We start from the raw sequence: 21,978 nt of genomic DNA, 5'->3' as shown, positions 1-21,978 counted from the left end.
GGGGGGGGGGGGGGGTCAGGCTAGAGCCTTACCATCATGGTGGGCCACATACAGAGCTAAAGCCCAACCCAAGCAAAGTTAAAGGCAGAACAACAACAATAACAGAGATTTAGGATCAGACATCAGCATCCATTTTCCCCTGACTGTTACAGGGTCATCTTTAACCTGGCAAACACATTCAGAGCTTTTAGTTTACACATCAGCTGTACAGATTTGTGTTTCCATGTTGTTTAAGATTACTTTTAATAATCAATTTACAAATTAATGGGCTATAAAAACATAAGGGAATAATTAACAGGATATCTCAATTTCATAGAGCCCGATGTTACATCATCAAATGTCTTGTTTTGTCCGACCAACACTCCAAAAGAAGATATTCACCTTACAATACTGTTGAAACAGCATCACATATTTGGCTTCTTGATAAATCAAACAATTAAATTAATTATCAAAATAGTTGCCAAATATTAATCTACTAGTTACTGCAGCTCTAACATAGTGTGTAACATACAGCAACTAGTTATAACAACAGTATTAAGTTTATCAGTAAAAATGCTGTAACACTGTTCAGGTGTTAATGTTGGAGTCATAAGCTGCGGTTACACTGACAATATTTCTTCAATCCAATTAACTGATCAGAGATTCCAACTTAACTGTTTACATGGACATTAAATGACGTGATCTGATGTGCGTTAACATGCCTCACCTTTATTGAGAAAATTCAATTCATTCAATAAACAAAGTAAAGAAGGAGAAGAGGTGGTTCTGCCTGTTAATACAATTAGCATTAAGTAACCCAACTAATCTTCTGTAGCTACAAATTACAGATGTCCCTTAAACACCTTACATGCAGACTATCTGTAGATGCTATAATTTACTAATGTTCCCTAAATGTCTCATGTGCAGGCTACTGCTACTGGTAGGGATAGACGATTGTTATGTCCAGCGACTCCACAGTTCAGCTGGCAACATTACAGAGGATAGACGATTGTTATGTCCAGCGACTCCACAGTTCAGCTGGCAACATTACAGAGGACTACTGTTTCAATTTTTTTTTTAATTTCAGAACTATTCTGTTAAAATCAGCAGAGAGAGGCCAACCAGAGAGAAACCTTAAGATTACGCATATATGCAGTAATATTTTTCTACTGAAAAGATTATCAAAGGTTTGCACCACCCCTCTCAAGCCGACTGAAAATGCTATCTTTGATTAAGGTGGTTACATGAGACACTTTATTCTGATTTGGCTATTATTCTGATTATTAGGGTCGATGTAAACGCACTTATTGATCGTTTTGGTTATAACAATTCACATAGATTCAACTGTTGAAAAAGGGACATCCATTTTCCTGACACCTTGCTGAAAATATCTTACTAAACTTCTGATAACTATTCTTGGGTCGGTGTGGTCAGAGTGTGGTTCATGGTCTGTGTTGCAAACAGTACCTTTCTGATCAGGTCCTGGTCCTCCACCACACCCAGCTCTCTGCCTGTAGCCTGGGCAATCCGCTTCCCTGCCACCAAGTTCCCGACCAGCATCGAAGCCGGGCCGACATCCACTGAACAGATTGATTACAATCAGATTTTAATTTGGTGGCATACTTACAACATCGACTTTGTCTTTGCTTTGATGTTTAATAGTAAGCATCAGTAGATATGGTCTACGGCGGCCTACCTGGCTGTTTCTGGCGTGGCTTGGGCATGTTGGTGACACAGGTGTGCGGGCACATGAGGATATTACAGGGGTGCAGGTTTCCCTCCAGGAAGTTCTGCTTCGTTTCACAGATGTGGATGCCTCCGAGGGGCGTCTTTGGGAGGGTGTTGGCCGGGACGAGTGCGAGGCAGTACAGGCCGACTTGGTGGATACTGTCAATGGCCTGTGAAGAAAAAACAAAGTAGACACAGTTTATCAGACACTGTCCTTATGAGAAAAGGCTGCTAAGTGTTGTTTCTCATTATGTCTCATTTAAGGTTTAAGGTTTGAGAAACTCTGTACAAACAAGTCTTTTTATCTTTAAAACTTATTCAGACCTTTTGAAAGGCACATAAGCCTCTAGTTATGTGCCTTTCAAAAGGTCTGAAAGGCAAAAGGGAGAATCTGTCACATAACGAGAGTTAGAACACATACAAACCATCATAATAAGGAATAAAATGTAATGAAAATTTATACCAAGTGATGCTTCATATGTGATTTTACCTGCAGCACTCGACTCATCCACTGGAAGCTGTCCTCCTCACTGGCGTCAGGCCTCTGCTCTGCCACAATCACTATCCTCTCATCATAAAACACCGTCACTGAGAACACAGCGATCCTGCATGAATGACAACAGAGAAATGAGCACTCACCCAGGGAGAGGCTGCAGGATGTTAAGAGTTGTTCAGCTGGGCGTTTACCAAAAAAATTATTTTTTATTGTTTTACTTCATTTAAGTAGTTAAATTTACATTTAAATTGCTGCATGCCCAAAATACAAAATACTCAAAAAAAAAAAAAAAGAGATTATCAATTTAAGGGGATATACAGGAACTATTTTCTTACCTATTTACCAATAAAATATCACAAACATATAATTTCATATGCATCCACACACCCAGTTATGGGGTGAAATTGTTCACAAACACACACACACACACACACACACACACACACACACAAAGCACACTGGCTCACAGGGAGCAGTCAGTGTCTCACCTTCCCCTGTAAACTGTTTTGACAGGCTCCACTGCCAGCGCGGTGGCCACCAGGTCGTCAGCGTTGTGGCGCCGCCCGCTCACCATCAGCAGCCCTTCAATCTTCCCCACAACAAACACCAGACTGCCCTGTGGAGCAAACAGTTTAACTCAACAAGGATGCATCTCGCCTCCTTTCTTCAGTCAAAATTTCAGAAAGATAACTCTTTATTTTAATCTCTGTGTGCCTTACCGGCCCTACAAATCCAAGCAGACCAGTCCGAGTGAAGGGAATTTCTCCTATGGGTGCTCCAGCTTGGTTGACAGGGATCACCTACAGATAAGCAGAGAAATCAAAGATTGGTCTCAAATGCTTACAATAAACATTGTGCTAACAGTTTAGTTCAGAGGTGGTTTACCTAAAAATACTTGAATGAAAAAAAGTGCTGGACAGAAACATGGATATGTGAATAAATACAATGCAACAGTTTCATTGTGACTGTGTCTCCATCTAGTGGACCATTTAAACTTGTGCTTCCTTCCCATTCATCCATTTTCTAAACCAGATGATCCTGTGCAGGGTGGAGGGAGACTGGAGCCGAATCCGCACACACTCAACAAGAGGCAGGGGACACCCTCAGCAGGTGGTCAGAAAGTTCATTCTCAAGAGTTAATATGACTTTTTAAAGGTGCCATATTATGCTCACTCTCAGGTTCATACATGTATTTTGGATTTCCTACTAGATCATGATTACATGCTTTAACGTCTGTGACGGTCCCCTGACCTGTTTTTTTATTCTGTTCTGTTTCTCTAATGCAGCAGGTGTGGGTGGGGGGTTGTCCCTGTTGTGAAAACCTGGGCTCAGTGCTCTCGGGCTATGAAACACTATCAGTCTGACTGAGACGCTTTCTCCCCTCAATGCATTGTTTGTCACCTTCACACTTCCAACACACTACATGCAGCACTTGTGCAGACCCACACACTACTGATTCTACTGATGAACACATGTCATTGCTCCTTTAGTTTGATTTTGTGTTTCCTGTGTTTGAAATGATTCTTTTTATCTAAATAAATTATTCATCATTTTGCCTTCAGACTGCATCTCCCTCTGTTTTTGTCGTGGCCTTAGAGCCAGGTCATGACAAAATTGGGGGCTCGTCCATCCTTTGAGGCCTGTTTTTGCACAAGGTGGTATGAAGCTGCAATTTGTTCCGCAGATTGGCTTGTGTGTAGCGCATTTTGACACTGGTCCAAATTTGTGAATGAAGTGGTCGTCATAGCAAACGTCACTTGGTTTTGAAAGGGTTTCCGTGAGGATTTCCGAGAGTGCGGTCTGGCGTGTATAATTCCTTTGTGTCCTGTAGCAGGAAATAGGCGCTTTTGTCAGGGGAGTCGCAGTGATTTGTAATTGTTTTTTGCATGATTATTTGGGTTGCATGGGCTGGGGAAGTTTTTTGGGGGGGTTTCTGTGTGAAGAGGTAAATCATTGTAAGGTAAGTTTTGTCTGGCTGGTGTGCTTAAAGTTACTTTGACACAAACGGGTATTCCCCTGTCAGGTTCAGTGGGGTTACCCCTTTGGGTTTCGTCTTGTTTGTTGTTTTACTTGTTTAGAATATATCTGTATTCACTCTCTGTCTGAAACGCTCTGTTAGTGCCCGTCTCTTAAAGCTTCGCCTCCCGAAAAAACCAAGTCTGCACCGACTGGTCAGTGTTTACGGGTCTTCCACATCTCTATGGGCTGAGCATTTTGATATTTTCACTGTATTTATAAAGCACTTAAAGCTGCTTTATAATATAAAAAGGCATGAAAATCTGACTCTTTACAATATGGGACCTTTAAGTATTGATTTATTGTCTCATGCAAAATGTTTATTCAACATGGGGCGTCGGTGGCTTAGTGGTAGAGCAGGCGCCCCATGTACAAGGCTGTTGCCACAGCGGCCCGGGTTCGACTCCAGCCTGTGGCCCTTTGCTGCATGTCACTCCCTCTCTCTCTCTCCCCCTTTCACACTTGTCTGTCCTATCGATAAAAGCCTAAAAATGCCCCAAAAAATATCTTTAAAAAAAAAAAAATTTTATTCAACAGCCACAGGATGTCAGATAATTATAATCTCTGCTCCACTATATTGGAAGAAATTCTATGTAGAGATTCAAGATCAAAAATGGTTCAAACTTTGACTGACCTCAAATGTGTTCTTAGTGACACCAGGCAGGCCATAGTACATGGTGCCTCCAGCCCGAGAGTTGATCACAATCTCTCCTATTTCATCTGTCTTGCACAGCTGAGGAGGCCCATCCGGTTTTACAATGCACATCAGAGCTGAGACACACAAACAGGTCACAACAATAAGTAAGATCAGATAAAGTCAGAATGTGCAGTAAACGGGGCAGCTGCAGTGTTAACTGTGGTGGCCAACCTCCAGGCATGATGTGGCCCACATCCTGAACCGTGAGAGCAGAGTTCTTGTCCTCTGTGTTCACCCTGATCACCCCATGGCTCAGCCCGCCCATCGACAGGATGGCTCTGGCTGGTAGTGGAGCTCCTCGTGCACCAGGCCTGCAGGGAAGGCACAAAGAAAAGTGATGGTGTGAGAGAGGTAATGACGGATCAGACAGTAAGGCTGCAGAGAGGATTGGTGAGGTCTGCTGATGCACAAAACAAGCCTAAGTTTCAAAGTGCAGTGGTTTCAGTGTTTTTAACTTGAACACGGGTCAGACAACTTTGGTGTGACCCTGATCGTTGGTGTGAAAGAGGCATTATTTGTCCTCTCACCTACAATCATTTCATCCTAGACAACTCCCATATCCATCCCTAATGTTAAGACATTCTAAATTTAAGTGACTTAATGGTGAGAATTATGTGCAAAGCTTCTCTTGTTGTTGCACTATATTTGACCCCCTTGTATCAGAGTGTCTCTTCCCACAGCATGTGAGTGTGCAGATGTGGTACCTGCGTATGGCCACAGTCAGGGCCTCAGGAGAGGTGGCACAAGGACAGATCACCTCCGGCTTCAGACCATGAGACTGGAACACATTCAGGAAGGCATCACACGACGACACCGACCCTGATAACAAACAAAGAGATAAAAGCATTACCAAAACAGGGTCATACATAGAAGCTCATATCATTGTAGTTCTTTCTTACAATGAGACCATGTTTCTGCAGGAGAGGTGACTCACATGGGTTTGCTCCATCAGCCACGATGAGCATACGTATGGAGGACAGGTTGGTGTCCTTCTGGTCTTTGTGGGCCATCATGGCCCAGTGGAGGTCACGGCACTTCACCAAGGCCACACGTGCTATCAGAGGGTGAAGGGAATATGTTATTTATGGTGCACCTACATATTGCAATTTCAATATGCTGCATGTCTAATTTTGTTTTTGTTTTTTTCAAGCATATATATCAAACTACGTGGACAAAAGAATAATAAAACTATATAAACATGGAAGATAAGAGTAAGATTGGACATTGTCTGAACCTTTGTGAATGTGGACCCTCTGAACCCACGACATGGGACATGCTTTCATGACAGCGTACGGCACTGTGATGGTGTGGATTCTGTTCATTACGCTCTGGGAAAAAAATACAGCATTGTCAATGTCACATTGTGCCACATACCAATGTTAAAAAGGTCAACTGCTCTGGATATACAGCAGAAATTGTTGCATTCAATCTCACCGTTAAGACACCATGCCACAAGCCCATATCCTTCTTGCAGTCCAACACATTGACCAGTGTCTCTCCTAAGACGAAGACACAAAGACACATAAGCGAGGATCAGTGCCATCATCACCAGCTAACTGTGTAAGAGATGCATAATCTGGGCAACACTCAAAATGTAATTTTGTGGTCCATTAGAGTGTATATCCTCTCTCGTCATGATTCTAAGCTAATCCTCTCTGAGGTGCCTCTCTGCTGAAGAGCTCAAGAGCTGAGCACTGCTGAACTTTTAAAAATCACTTTTAATGCTTAGTTTTCTAAAGTATCTCTCCTCCTTACACACACACACAAAGAGTGTAAGAGAGGCAGTGAAGCAGGAGAGGCACAAGTTATATAAGGAACTGAGCTCTGACCTTCACAGTAGTTGCAGGCCTGCGTCAGGGCCTGACAGTGGGTCAGCATGGAGATCTTGGACACAGCAACTCCCATCACCGTCCCCTCCTTACTGGCTTTGTACTTTGGTGGAACACATTCACACACACAGACACAGACACACAAACACAAATATCAACAAAGTTAAATGAAAGCACAAGCTATCTAAACACCCAAGTTGAACACACATTTGGTTGCCTCAAGTCACTGGTGATGCAATATAAAAAGAAATGACTCTCAAACCAAAAGTAAATGACAATGATAGGGCTGCCCCATGAAAATCAAAGATTCAAATGATCAGTCAAATAAGGGTCAAGAGTTAGATCCTAAACGTCTTTTTTTAATAGGCATAAAAAAGGCAAAAATCAAAAAGAACATATAGAGATTTTAAAAATTTTGGGTCGATAAAAAATAATGAGAAACTGGAGAAAAAATGCACTATAAAACGCACAGAATATTAAACTTTAAAGTTATTACATGTTTTTTCAAAGTCCTTTACAAGAAAGCGTGTCACCTACTTTTAGTTTCTTGTGCAGGGCAGATGCAGAAAAATCAATCAAATTTTGTTGGATAGCCAAAGTAGAAATGCTAAAAGTGTAAATGTAAGTTCTGAAGAGTACCTCTATGTAGGCGGTGTCTGTGTTGGCGGTGGGGATGTGAGGCTGCCAGTCTTTGGATGGTTTGGTCAGATACTTGGTGTCTGTCACTACCCATTTCATCCTCGGCCATCCTGGTGAACACAACCACAAGGAAACACACATTTTAGCTGACGTAACGCAAAAAGAAATCGTGTTTAGATACACTCATTTGGAGCTGCATTAAACTGACAATGTTCACCTTGCAACCTCCTGGTTTCAAGGCCAAAGGTGAACAGCCAATACTTTACAAGCAGAGTGAACACAGATCCACCCGTTTACACACTGTGTCCTAAATTGGCCTGTGAACACCCCACTGTGTAAATAATGAGTCCATCTAATGGCTCCCAAACTAAGACAGAAATGACTGCTGCTGAGCAAGCAGTATTGAATTGAGGCATTTAGGCTGACTGACCTTTGAACTGGATGATCTCTCCGTTTGGTGTCTTGGGCAGCCCTTTGAGACATACCTCACTGGTCAGTGCCAGACTAACACCACAGCTGCCCAATAGGAAGCCAATCTGCTGGCTGCCTGCATCCTATGGAGAGAGACAAGGGTCAAGAAACTTGTGACACACACAGAGAGGCCACAATACTGTGACAATTAAACAACCACACATGCACTCCAGCTGTCAATATATTGGTCATCTGATAAATCCATATTCTTTATAGAGTATATGAGCAATAAGGCATTATATCTACCATATACACAGTGATGATGTGATAAAGGACATATATGGCATTTTAGGTAATAAATAAAACACTTGCTGAGTTACAACTGACTTAAGTTAAAGGGACAGTTCACCACAAAATCAAAAATATATTAATACATATTTTTCCTCTTACCTGTAGTGCTGTTTTTCAGTCTAGACTGTTTTGGTGTGAGTTGCCAACTGTTGGAGATATCAGCGCCAAAAAAATAAATTTGAAAAACTAAACAGCAATGTCTCTTTCCAGAAATCCTGACCCCAGGTGTAGTTTAGTAGAAAGAAAATAGTTCCTACATGAAACTGCTCACAACAAGGTCTCTGAATTATCTTGAATAACCGGGTCATGTTTTCTGGAAAGAGACATTGCTGTTGAGTTTTTTCAATATATTTTTTGGCACTTTGAGCACCACAAGCTGAGTGCCGTCTAGTTCCATTATATTAGAGAGAAGGCAGACATCTCTACGACCATTATCTCCAACACTCGGCAACTCACACCGAAACAATCTAGTAGTGAACTTTCCCTTTAAGTGACACAACATTTAAGATAATTAAGATGCATATTGTCAAAAAATCTGATTACATATTTCCACCACAGAGGAATTCATTTGACAACAGTGACATCATTACCTGTCGTGACAGTGGTACCTCAATGGGCACAGGGATGACCTCAGCCAACAGGCAGCCATAGAAAGCCACCCAGAACATACCAGGGTCGCTGTTTGGATACACCAGTGCCACCTAAGAAACAAAAAAGTTATTTTTCATGTTCAGTCATACTTATCATACAGATACGGAGTTGCGACGGACAGACTCTTACCCGATCTCCAGGTTGTAGGACAGGGTCTGTCTTGGTGCCCAGTTTATTCAGCAGTGTGTAAGCCAGTTTCAGACTGCGACTCCATAGTTTTCCTGTGGAGAAGAAAAGCGAATGATGATTTTAAAATGTCGTGCTTGTTGTTTATTTACCACGTTGTATAACTGATCCCGGATAGATCAACTCCACAACCCACTGTAGCTCGTGTAGGAAATGTACTGTACATGTAGGTGTTGTTCTGCTCAGGCGGGCCAACACATATTTATTCAGTTGAAGAGGCTCATACGCAAGAGATAAACCTCGCATTTACATTTCATGGGCACAGTAACATGAACAGTAACTTTGGGATATACAAATATGGGATATACTTTTTATTATTTCTATGAGTCGAGGTGCTGCTCACCGTATGTGAGTGTGTAAAGGGGTTTGCCGGTGATGTCCAGAGCAGTGAGGGCAGGGCTCTTGGCCTGGGTGGCCCCCCAGCGGGCCAGCGCAGCCTGTAGGGCAGGAGGCCAGTTACTGACCACGCCGAGGGGCTCCCCCTTCACTGGGATGATCTGACGTCCCTCTGGCTTTGGGGTGTTGGGGTCTGGCTGGGGCACTGGACAAATAAAGAGGCACATATGAGAAGGGAGGCAGGGGACGATTAGGAGAAGCCAACAGAATACAACATTGATTAGTTTAGTTTGAAATACTGGTTCTGATAATGACTTTATTTCCGACTTTCATTCCCTGTTGAGCATCCATTAATTATACATAAATACTTAGTACCAGTTGTTTTTGCAAGGTCAATAGCTGTATAAGTAATCAGCATTTTTGTTACTTTGTTACTACAAAATAAAATTAGAAGGTTTGGCGAATCAAATCAAATTACATTATGGGTATGTCACACAAGGGCAAGTGCAAACAAGTGCTCTCAAAGCCACAGTTAAGTTTGGATTTTCAGTAAAGCCCAGGCTGCATGTCAGATTAGATTCTACCTGCTACTGACTACATTCCACTTGACAATGAGACCTACTTCATGATGGAAGCAGAAAACGGCGTCCCACAGCAGAGAGGGCGAATAATGATTCAAGGAGATAAAGATGTGTGACAAGTAACTGTGCGGTAACTACTCGACTGCAGTGTGTCAGTCCTGGAGGCCAAAGGTTTTATTTAAATTGTTTAAGTTGTAAAGTAGATCTCATTTTTCTTTAAGAGTGATGTACAGTCCATTTTTAAGGTGGCGTACATGTTAAAAAGAAGTAAATTTCATAATGTTCAGGAGTCTGACCACTTTGTTTTTTTATTATCAGCATTTACCTGTACCTTTATTTTCAATACTTCATTACATTCAATATGTACAGTAGTATTATTAAGTACAGTAAATATCAGATACTGTTACTCTACTTCTACCAAAGTCATTTTCTGGTAAGATCTATGCTTTTACTCAAGTGTGGTTTTCAAGTACTTAATTTACCACTGAGTTTTCTATCATTATCAGCAGAACTAACTTCAATAGGGACCAATGGCTGCGCAGCCTCTACCAGTCATGCCGGGCCGTACATCACTGACCGGAGCTGAAGAGGGGACGATTGTGTTAAATGATCAGAGGGTACAGCTCCAGAGAAAGCAGGTCTCTTCTGCTGTGTGAGTGTGTCTCACTGTGATGTTCTTCATTTTAACATGTATTTACATGAACCTTCTGACTAGACCGCAACAGTCATACATATAAACAAATAAGTACGTGACTAAGTGAATGTCACCACTTCCTGTTTCAAATTATAAGCCCTCAAGGGTTTCACACATGTTCAGGCCATATACTAGGTTTTGACTTAGTCTCATATTTATTTGTTTAAAGATTCATGGGGGAAGTATTTTAAGTAATTTGAAAACACACACACAAAAAAAGAGATTTTTATGGTAAGTTTGATGTTCAATTCTAAATTTTTATATTTCTTTAGGGATTTTTTCATTTAAGTTTGATAATCAGTGATCCAGATATAATTATTTGTTAAGGTATCAATTTCTTCAGTCATCCAGTTTTAAGTCAAAGATTGTTCATTTCCGACAGCGGCAAGGAAAATAACAATTGCGCAGGATTGGATATCATCAGATTAATCAGCTTCCCTGGATTTTTCCTGCTTCAAACCGCCCTTATCGTATCGACCTCAAGAAGCGACCCATCCAACAAACTGTGAGATATTTTTTCAACAGACTATGTGGGATTATAAAAGAAGTGAGTAATATGCAAACTTTGTGTCTCACCTTCTACAATTTCCTCAGAGTCATCGAGGAAGAATTCGCTGAGGGGGGGTCTCTTCGGCCGTTTAAGTGTGTTCAACAGCTGCTGGATCTTAGTGGACACCCTGCTACTGACAGGCACGCCTGGACAAACACCGAGACAACAGCCCACCGTCACAAACATACGAAAACAAACAGCCCAGATGCCACAAGCACACACCCACACATGCATTTCTATTCTAACACAAATACTGATCTACTTAATCACGCACTCTCGCACAAGCAGAACCCTACGCACTAGCACGCAGTCAGGATCAGAATCAGCAGCAGGAGGGACTCAAAAGGGAAATTGGTAGGAGACACAGATTGGACGATCTTTAGGAAAATCAACTGTAGGAGATTCTCTATGTCTAAACCTACAACACGAGACAAACATGAAGACAGAGAGACAAACACCAGGCTGGAAAGCAAGCTGATTTGGGGCTCTTCAGCATCCCTCCCCTTCCCCGATTTCGACTTATATTACCTTTTCTTTTTCCTTTTTTTTAATGAAAGGCAAGACAGGGACAGGATTAACGGACCCAAAAGAAAGAACACAAAATATCTGTGATTAGGAGCATTCACCACACAGTGAGATGGGGATAATGTTGAAGATGATTCTGGGTGAACATAGACAGATTGTTTGTGGAACTGAACGTGCACCAGTCAGCTTCGTCACTGCAATGCTGTCATCCATACGGCTGATGCAAAACAGAAAATGTCACTCAACTGCCATGATTAACACATGCAAATGGTTCGACCGCAAATCTGGAGAAGGTCGATAACCAGGGGACAGTAACCAAATTCAACACATTTCAGGAATACAAAACTGGGATTCTTCTCCCTACATTAGTGCAAATGTACACCCATATATATACATTTAAAACACCAACAGACATTTACAGACATCTTAGCTTGTCTGAGTTTACCGTCGGCAGTATCCAGCATGCTGGAGCGGCTCTGTCCACGGCTCATGCCTCTGACCGCCGGAGGCAGGTCCACCCTTGACCCTCTCTCCTGGGGAGTGGAGGACGTCACATCTGGGGGAACGCTGTTTTCTGGAGGACAAGAGAAAGTGTCATAAATGGGAACAACAGCCAGCCGTCACTGTTATGCATCTGTTCATATTTACCTATCCGTGTGTGGGCCAGTACATCTGCCAACAGAGAAGCTGCAGGTTGTAGCTGGGGCTGTGGCTGGGTTTTGGGCTCTCCATGGGAGAGGGTGGAGGAAGCAGACGAGGACGTGGAGGAGCTTTGGACGGAACGGTTGATCCAGTAATCAGGGCTCTGCAGGCTCTGGGCTAACACTGCACTGAGAGCTGCCTTTCTGCGCAGTGAGCCCTCATCCTCTGATGCAGAAGATGTGTCTGATGGGAAGAGAAAACCCCAAATATTTAGAACATATTTATAGTTTTGAACACGCTTATAGTTTTGCTTGTCCCCCTTAAAAGGGGCGTCAAAAGGTAGAGTCAGCTGCAGAGTCGTTCGTTCAGTGGGACTAAAGGTTTCTGATTGAAAAGCAGGTCCCATTATCATTACAGTCACCAGCTACCCACTGAGTGGGAGGAATCTAGTTTACCTGGGGGTGTGCAGGTATCTATGGGAGACTGGACAAAGGCTGAGCGTCTCTTGGTTGGCATGGGCAGTGCCATCTTCTCCTCCTTGTGTTTGGCCAGTGCTGCCTGAACAGCCTCTGTGTGGATGTCTACACAAATGATACAAATATACAGACAAAGACAAACGAGTGAGACGGACAGAAAGACAGAGGAAGTGACAGGCTGATGATTTGTTATTGCTGGATAAAATCGCAATGATTAACTGATAAATCAATTAACTGTCAACTATTAAATTGATTTGCGACTAATTTGATGATCAATTAATCAGTTTGAGTAATTTTCTAAGAAAAAAAAAAATCTCTGATTCCAGCTTTTTAAATGTAAACTGCAGACTGAATATCTTTGGGTTGTGGACAAAACATGACATTTAAGGATGTCATCTTGAGCTTTGGGTAACACTGATCACCATTATCCACCACTTTCTGACATTTTATAGACAAACAATAAAAAATAAATCAAGAAAATTATCCACAGAATAGTCAACAATAAAAATAATCCTGAGTTGCAGCCCTACCACTGGGTGGTATTTATTAACTCCACCAAGGACGTTATGTTTTCGTTTGTTTGTTTGTCAGTTAAATTACAGAAAAACTAAAGGCACAGTTTTCATGAAACAGGGGATTCGGCCTTGGCAGACGTCTGTGCTCTCCAGGTGCCCTTCTAGTTTAATGTGTTTTATTCATTTATCTGTTTAAGTGTGTGTTTTCTATGTGTCCTGTATATAAGCTGTGTACCTGATCTGTAGCGCTCGTCCCTGGCCCCTCCACTGCGGTGTGCGCGGTGGTGTCTGGAGGCTGAAGATGTGGAGGGGCCCGGAGCCTCAGGACTCGGGCTGGGGTCTGCACTGTGACCCGGGGAAAGCTGTACATCTGGCAAAGACAGATCCACATCTACAGAACAGAAGCACATAATATGTGCACAGTCAATAAAACCACACGTAGGGCAACATTATTAATAAACAACAACAAACGAGCTTTTAGGAAGTTGCACACTCTGGCTTTACATAATGCCATTACAGCTACATGAAGGCATAAATATTACATTAAACTCTGAGAAGCTCTCTAAATTTAGCCTCACTACAGAGGCTCCGAGCATGAAGTGAAATAAGGACATGCACTTGACTGATACAACTTATACTGTTAACGCGGTACATGAAACTAGGCTAGAGTCAAGCAAATATATTTTTAGTCAACTCCTCTCAGAGGGCCTGGGCAACAGAGTCCCTGTGTAGATGATGGCTGAGAGGAATAAGAAGCCCGATGGGACGGGTGCAGGAGCAGGAGGTGGCCTTTGGAGTTTCAAAGCTTCCCAATACCTGCTTTGACATTCAGGGCAAGCTGCCCAGAAGCCACTGATGACCATCAGAACTTAATTCAAGTGCTAAATATGGAAATTATCCATATTAGAATTAGATTCCTGCAGTCCTTTTCAACTCCCTGTGTGCGTTATCACTTCAGATGTATAATGTTGTAGCTCCAGCCAAAGCAGGCCAAGGTTACACTCGCAGGAAAGGAAGTTACGTATTCCACTTTTCAAAATAACCTCACAGTGACACATACAGAAGGATTTTTTCATGCTAATGCTAATATGGTGCAATTCTTCCTGAGGAAACACCACACCCTCATGTGAGTCAGCTGACGGAGAAAAACTGAACAGATCAGCTTACCACTGAGGAGAGAGGTGACTGGCTCATAAGGGTACAGCGAAACTCTGGTACTTCCCTACTTCTGTTACCACTCGTAAACCGATACTGGTTGCAAACTGCGTTCACGAGTTCACAATGGACAGAACAAACTCTGAGGCTTACTGTGGTTTTGTTATTCTGGGGATTTTATACTGTGTGGTTTTCAGAGAGGTTAGATGTTTCTGTGTGCTTTGTTGTCATGTGTCTAATTCCCATTTTGGCCACTAGAGTGCCACAGACAGCCAGAAATTCTCTTTGACAACTTGGACAAAGAGAATCACAGACACACTGGATATTCAGTGAAGCTACTTTTTTATTAAGCTGGAAAAAAAAAAATCAAAACCACAGAGATTTTTCTTTGTAATTCTCCACACAGATGGGGAAGAACTATCAGCTGAGATGCAACAATCATACTGAAGTCATGACTTGATGATATTCTAATGGAATTGCTTTGGTTTTATGACCAGCACCAAAAATGCTGACGGGAGATGATAAATTACGTAGAAAAGAGAGAGAGGAATTAGATGTGAGTTAAGGAAAAGCAAAGAGCAGAAGAAGAGTTGATCTTACTTGGCAAACGGGGGATGTAGGAGGCCAGCAGCTTGGCTCTCTTCTTCTCATAGCCCTTCTGCGTGATGTCACCTAGAAGAGAGGACAGCGACACCACACCGTTATGTTAGTCATAATTACCACACAAACACCAGGCAACTGCGCACACAGACCAACACATAAACCAGATGAAGTACACGTAACATTCCTCTGACACACACACACAGCCTCTGCTTTGGCTAATACATTTGCAGGGGTTGAGTCATAATAATAATCCTCTTTAAACCAAATCTACTGAACTCCACATGTTGACAGCTCAGTCCATTTACAACTAGGCAAGGAGATAACACCATTGTTTGGCCTTACATTAGCCCCGGTGAATAAACATGATGAGTGCACAAAAACCTCCTCTGGGCTACGAAACCCAAATATGATTACGGCAACTAGCAGATAACCGTGCGTGGCGGAGAACAATGGCCAAACTGAAGGCTATCTGGAGCAGTTGGGATAGTGACAAGAGCGAAAAAGGAAGCCATGTGAGCTGGTTTCACATGGGACTCAACGATTTATCTCATCCACCTCCCCCCTCTTTTTCCCACTGTAAACCCAGCCCCACCCCTTCCTCATTCGGCCTTGGACTGGCAGGACTCCCACAGCTACCAAAGTCTGTTGGAGAGGGACAGAGGCAAGACAAAGTCCACTTAACAGGGACCCCAAAACACACAGTCTACTTGTGCAGCAAACATGTATGCAAGACACGCCCTATCCAGTTCACGAACATGTTTACACACTGTCCTTGTACACACTAACAACCCCACAACTCTGAGTTATTCCCCTTCCCCTGTGTCCAGTGATAACACCGTATGCTATGTCAAGTGCAATGTGCCAAAGGACTGCTTAGCCTCAATCCCAGCACCTCCTCCACACTCTGACCGGTGACAAGGAAAAACCCTCATCCAAGCAGCTGAAGAAAATCAAAGATAACGGGGAGGAGAGGGTTGTGGGGGGTGAGGTGATAAACACATGGTCAAAGTCACCAGCAGAAGTGAGAGCAAACATAGCTTGGTGCATGTATGAGACAACAATGGAAAGAAAATGAGGGGAAAGAGGGGGAGCCAAAGTTCAACAGCAGATTGAAGGGTGGTGGGCTGGATAAGCCGGCACTGGGTGGGGAGTCCCATGTGTGACTCTGATTCTGTGTGTCTTTAAGCTTTCTCACACTCTGGTCACTGTCCACTGGTGTGTGGTGTTTGCCTAGAAAAATAACTAAATCAAAGAGGGAGCTCCCCTCAGGATTGAGGATGTGGATTGCCAGTATTTGAGTTTTGCAGACTTTTTTTAATTCTGATCCTTCCCATGCAGGAAACTCTGGAGATTTCACAACACCGTGAAATCATGGGAAACAAGGGAGGAGGGAGGGCGCAGAGGGAGTGTACATCATTTGCAAAGAAAAAACCCAGCAGAAACAAAGTCAAAGACAGTTTTAGAGAGAGTGTGTGATTGAGTGCTGAGTGCTTTCTCATTCTCTGCGTAAGAGAGCTCAAATGGGGTGGCCAGCAGTCAGCTCCGACTTCATGCCTGGGTACACACACACTGGCCTCAAATGTACTTGGGACAAAAACAAAAAAAACAAAAAAAAAGCAAATGTGCGTTACAGTCTCTTCTTCTTTGTTTCCTCAACTCTTAGGCGTGCTACAGGCTTGTTAATGTGGATGAAAATACTCAGAGACGGATGTGAAAGTGCAGCAATCAGCAGCAAATTGATTGTAGTGGACTGGAACGTCATTGTTGTCAGAGACGGGCTTCTGCAAAGTCTCGTCCTGGTGTCCAAGTGGTGCCCGGAGGGAGGAAGGGAGGGATGGAAAGATGGAGGGAGGGTCATTAACACAGACAGAGGAGAGTCTGTATTAGTGAGAGGGCATAACAACAGGCGTGGACTGGCACGGCCACACTGGCTCTGTGGCTGGCAGCGGGCAGAGAGACACCGAGGGCTCTGGGTTGAGAGAGTGACTGTGACAGCTGCTTCAAAACAGAGGAAAAGCTGTATGTTTTGAGTGCAAGAATGTGGTGTTTTGAGTGTGAGCATGAGCAAAACAGTACAGTGACTGTGTGTGCGTGTGTAATCTGAGGTCAGGGGACAGGATATGAGCGTTACCCCACCCTGTGTGCGCGCTGCCAAAATCGTCTGCCTGTGTCTGTCTAGAGAAAGAGGAATGTGCTGATTGGAGAACACCATGCTAACAGAGAGGGCCAACTGGCCAGGAGAGCTAGCCCATTGGCCAAAAATTCCCCTGAGGTGCAGGAAGTGAATGTATTTGTGTGTGTAAATGTGTGTGTACACAGCTGGTGCAGGTTAAGGGGTGCTACAGTACACAGAGGAATGAATGCTGACTGAGCCCGGAGCTGAGTTGCATTACAGGCCTTCTCAGTGAGATGTGTGTCAGTGTGTCAAACCAGAAGGATCATGTGTGTTTTGTTGTCCTGGCATATGCTGGACCTGCTCAACACAGTAGCAGCAGAGGCAGGTTTAGCAAAGTGTGTGTATAAAAGTGTCTCTTAGATGCATTGATTCAGTGGCAAAGGTCATCTCATTTCTGTAAGCAATCATCATAATCCTTCCTCCTGCCATCCAGGTGCTTTAAAGTTTGTCTTTATAGAGCTAGTTGTGTAAACAGACCGACCAATGTGGCTCTTTCAGAGCTTGTTCAAGTCAAGATGACAGTGACCCTCTGACTCCTTCTTTGAACTGCTGCTGTTGACCTCTGACCTCGGGACCAGTCAAATGGAGGGCTGATCCTCTCACAGCTGACAGTGCAGGGTCACAGAGGGGATAAACACACACATAAACAGCACTCGCAGTTGCACCAATAATTACAGAGAGCCACATTCTGACAGGAAGGGATTTTACAGTAAAGTCATGCATCCAGGCATTAGTGACCACTTCAGTTTTAATCTGCACTGGCATTCTCCAGCACATTAGAGCCTTTTGTGTTTGTGCAGCTCATCTGTGTGCTCACCATGATGGTTGAAGCCTTATCATAGAACTGGGCTGTCTATGAAGCAGAGACGCAAATACTTTTGAAACTGGTGCAACATGACCAGAGAAAATAGAGGAAAAAGGCTGTTACATTCACTTTTCGCTCAAGGGGTAGAGAACCTTCAACTCCCAGAATGCACTGCGCCGCACCCAGCCAATAAATGCTCCTGCTGGTGGGTGACATAATGTGAGTTTGGCTGGTTTGACAAAGAAAACAACATGGTGGTTGGCTGTTTACGGTTTAACAGTACATTAAAATATGTTTCTTAAAACTTCCTGTTCACACATTCTTGTATTACAGCTAAACAGTGCACTAAAATATGTTTTTGAAGACATTTTAGGCGAGACATAGCCAATACAGTAACAGAATCTTGGTTTGAAGTTGAGTTTATTAACATTTATGCTCACGGATAACTGAAATAGGAATGTCAGTTTCTATTTTTTTTTTTTTTTTTTTGATCAGCCAATACCCATTACCAGTAACTAACCAATTAATTTTTAAAACAGACTGTTAAAAAAAGACATGAAACACAAGAGGCCTTTCCTTTTAGTCAGGTGCTCCACTGAATCAGTGAGCTTTAGGGCTGTATTTCAAATTGCTATCCATTAAGAGCTGGATAGTCAACCATCCGCGTTAACATGTGGAAACATGTCCACTGCGCACCCTCTGGTCTCCACTGGTATCTTGGCCGCTCTGCACTGTGCACCACCTGCAGTGGGTGGGAGCTAATGTTAGCTTGTTAGCACTTTCCTTTATTTAGCAATTACAGCTGGTAACACCATCACAGTGGTGGAACACGTTGCAGCAGAAACATTGCGCCCACCCTCCGGTCTCCCTCCCAGGTCGACCCCGTTGACTAAGCAGCTTTATTTTGAGCAATATAACCCCTTTAGCATTGTCAATTATGTTAGCGCCACTAGCCGTGCTGACACTGCTAACGATGATAACAGAGCTAACACTAGTAACATAGTCAACAACATGAAAGGGGTTTCATGGCTCTAAATTGAGTCGCTTACTCATCAGGCCGAGCTGTGGGCAGACTGTAGGGTGGGCACAATGTTTTCACAGCAACACTGTTAGGTCTGGATGCCGTTACTGGCAGATAATAGCAGAATAAGTGGGGCTGCTAGCTAGCTCCTACCAGATCTGGGTGATGCGAAGTGCAGTTAACTTTAAAGTAGCAAAACACACCCATAGGCTGACATACTTAAGTTAACCAGTCAATAATATTCACAGCGGTTAACCAATTAACGGTTCACTGTTGACATTCCTACACTGAATAGATGCAGAATTTTCATTTTAAAAAAGTAGAACTATACTCGATCAGTAATTGAAGTATTTGATCAGCACTGCCTAGTTTTAACAATGATATTCTATAACAGAAGATAACCCATTACAAGCTGCGCAAATGGTATGAAATGGTATACACTTCCAGTCTCTTAAGTGGGCATATATCTGAATCACACCACTTTTAGAAGTGTTGTACACGTCATGTGGCTGGAAGAAATCTTATTCAAAACAATACAAGGCCATATACAGTAAAAATGTGATGTTTGTTCCTTATTTTGCCACTCGTTTTTATCTATCTGAGTGTAAGATCACGCCAGTTGTTGCCAGATCTTGCTAAAGTGTGTTGCTAAAAGAAAGAAAAAAAATCTAAACTTTCCAAGAAGTCAGCTGGTGCTTTAAGTTCACTCTGTTTATTTGTTGTCCAGATTGGTGGATCTATAATATCTGTTCTCCACAATGTTCAGATTGTCGCTTACGTTAAAGGAATCCAAGAAAAACATGAGCCGTCTAGTTGCCATGGTACTTAAAGGGCACTGAACATTAATGTCCTGATAGTCGTTTCCATGGGTTTTTCCAGCCCACAAGCAGCTGATATGTTGAATCATCTGACTGTCTGAGGCTGACACACTTAAAATGCTGCTTCTTAGGTCACTATTAACAATGGACTGCATATTTGGCTCTCTCAAACCAACCTAAAGAGGAACACTAATACCACATCAATGGTGAATAAATGATGCGTAATGAACAGTCAGAGAAAACTGGGAAGGAAGGCTAAGGTTATGGTTCTGTGTGCACGCTGTGTGGGGGGAATACATAATGAAACTCAAATGGACTGGGACAAATCCTCACCAAAAGCACCTAAAACCCTGTGCAAGACTCCAGGTCATTCAGCAATGGGTGAAATTAATATTGGAAATAGAGGGAGGACTTGAAAGGATTTTTTTCAGTTTGTGTTAATAATCTGAACAAGCAGTTTAATTTCAGCTGCCATTATCAGCAAACACCAGTTTGGGGAAAGTCTCAGACGTCTACATAAAACTCCAGCAACAAAGTCAGTGTGCTCCCCGGCTGTAATTTCTAACAGAGTAACACCTGCTGCCAAATTTTATAGTACAGCGTTCCTTTTCTCCCTAACTGATATTGCTTGGCTCATGAAAAACTGTTCTTAATTTTGGAAAATGCTCCTCTGTGCCTGAGAGGCTTAGTGAAGCACTTTTTTAATGCCAAAGTTTTCCATCTGTTTTGTGGTCAGAGCACATTTTCTTAAATGAAAAAAGCCACTGGCAATTTGAAAAAGCACAAGTTAAAGTGCCTTTTTGTTTTTAAAGTTTAGAGGAAGTACCCTGTGTTGTAGATGAATATGACAGAATATGAACATGTCTCTGCCAGCAACCCAAGGACCAGATGATTAAAACACTCCCAACAGTGTATCAAAGCGATAAAAATGAGGAGCCAGCACAGTTTCCAGGGCTCTCAATAACAGTCAGAGGTTACTGCTGGGCTAATGCTTCCTCTCTTAGACAGAATGATGAGCTAATAGTTGATGCTAGCAGACAGGAGAGTGTCTGGGCTGTAGTTAACACCCGCCCATCCACCAACCTGCCCAGCACACACAGGAACAATCAGATTAAAGTGAAGCACAGTGCACAAGTAAAACATTTGTGACGTGTGTATGTGTGGTGGGGGGTGGTGAATAGCTTTAGGCATCAGGTGATTAGCCTGCCGGCACCCCAATGACACACAGTTCATGTATGAACAAGTGTACAGCGCCTTTCCAGTCTTCCAACCACACAGTGCTTCTACGCTACTCGTCACTTTTTACCCATTAACCAGGGCTGCACAATGAATCCACATATTATCGAAATCATAATGTGCAATTTTTTAAATTGTAGGAGCTGCAATTGTTTGATAAAGGCAACATGTGTCACAATTTAACATCACAATGAAGCACTGTGGTTCAACAGAGATGACACAGCCTACAAATCATATTCCAGATGTAAGGGAACGTGCTTGTTTGGTTCAGACTGCAGCAAAAATCACATGGCTGAGGCTACCATACAGGGTGCCACCTGCTCCTAAGCTAAATGTTGTTGTTGTGGGGTTCAGTATCTTGCCCAAGGATACTTTGACAACTGGAGGAGCTGGGGATCATACAGCCAATTTTCTGATTGGTGGACGACCTGCTCTGCCTCCTGAGACACAGACATGGAGTTGTTTTTGGCCATGACAAGCAGTTTTAAAGCTTGCTCTGTTGCTTGGTTGGTAAAAAAAAATTTCCCCACCCTTTGGCGCCCACAGTTTTTACCCTTAGAGCCTGAAATCTGGCATGGAGGTCGCAGCTATTGCAAAACTTCACACTTGTTCACCTCCCTGTCAAGGATGTGGCAACAACCCTGATGTTTCATCTCACTGTGTCGTTTTCTGTTGATGTTGCAAACACAGAAGACTTCCATACTATGTACAGACCACTGCAACCCCCCCAACACACACACACACACACACACACACACACATGAATTTATCCCCCCCACTGGTAGAGCTCTGTAATTACTGCGGAGGCAGATTAGCCTGGTGGCATCCAGCTCTGGGAGGAAGCGACACGACTGTTTCTGTC

The 21,978-nt window shown here is 43.0% G+C and overlaps 1 protein-coding gene across 1 annotated transcript in view; it reads right to left on the bottom strand.

Annotated features, from left to right (window-relative positions):
* Positions 1-21,978, bottom strand: part of dip2ba (disco-interacting protein 2 homolog Ba) — a 55,185-nt gene that overhangs the window by 12,560 nt on the left and 20,647 nt on the right. Inside the window, exons 2-24 of the mRNA XM_050064221.1 lie at positions 15,058-15,129; positions 13,538-13,693; positions 12,767-12,892; positions 12,318-12,554; positions 12,115-12,243; positions 11,171-11,290; positions 9,327-9,524; positions 8,927-9,018; positions 8,737-8,847; positions 7,815-7,938; positions 7,385-7,494; positions 6,746-6,848; positions 6,351-6,415; positions 6,151-6,244; positions 5,851-5,970; positions 5,621-5,735; positions 5,088-5,227; positions 4,854-4,990; positions 2,923-3,003; positions 2,692-2,819; positions 2,198-2,312; positions 1,676-1,877; positions 1,447-1,559 (exon numbers count right to left, since the gene is read on the bottom strand). Of these exons, the coding sequence (XP_049920178.1) occupies positions 1,447-1,559; positions 1,676-1,877; positions 2,198-2,312; positions 2,692-2,819; positions 2,923-3,003; positions 4,854-4,990; positions 5,088-5,227; positions 5,621-5,735; positions 5,851-5,970; positions 6,151-6,244; positions 6,351-6,415; positions 6,746-6,848; positions 7,385-7,494; positions 7,815-7,938; positions 8,737-8,847; positions 8,927-9,018; positions 9,327-9,524; positions 11,171-11,290; positions 12,115-12,243; positions 12,318-12,554; positions 12,767-12,892; positions 13,538-13,693; positions 15,058-15,129 (2,888 nt within the window). The remainder of the gene's footprint in view (positions 1-1,446; positions 1,560-1,675; positions 1,878-2,197; positions 2,313-2,691; positions 2,820-2,922; positions 3,004-4,853; positions 4,991-5,087; positions 5,228-5,620; positions 5,736-5,850; positions 5,971-6,150; positions 6,245-6,350; positions 6,416-6,745; positions 6,849-7,384; positions 7,495-7,814; positions 7,939-8,736; positions 8,848-8,926; positions 9,019-9,326; positions 9,525-11,170; positions 11,291-12,114; positions 12,244-12,317; positions 12,555-12,766; positions 12,893-13,537; positions 13,694-15,057; positions 15,130-21,978) is intronic.

Source organism: Epinephelus moara, chromosome 16 (assembly GCF_006386435.1).
Source record: "Epinephelus moara isolate mb chromosome 16, YSFRI_EMoa_1.0, whole genome shotgun sequence".
NCBI classification, from domain to species: Eukaryota; Metazoa; Chordata; class Actinopteri; order Perciformes; family Serranidae; genus Epinephelus; species Epinephelus moara.
This window is presented reverse-complemented; position numbering and strand designations above follow the sequence as displayed.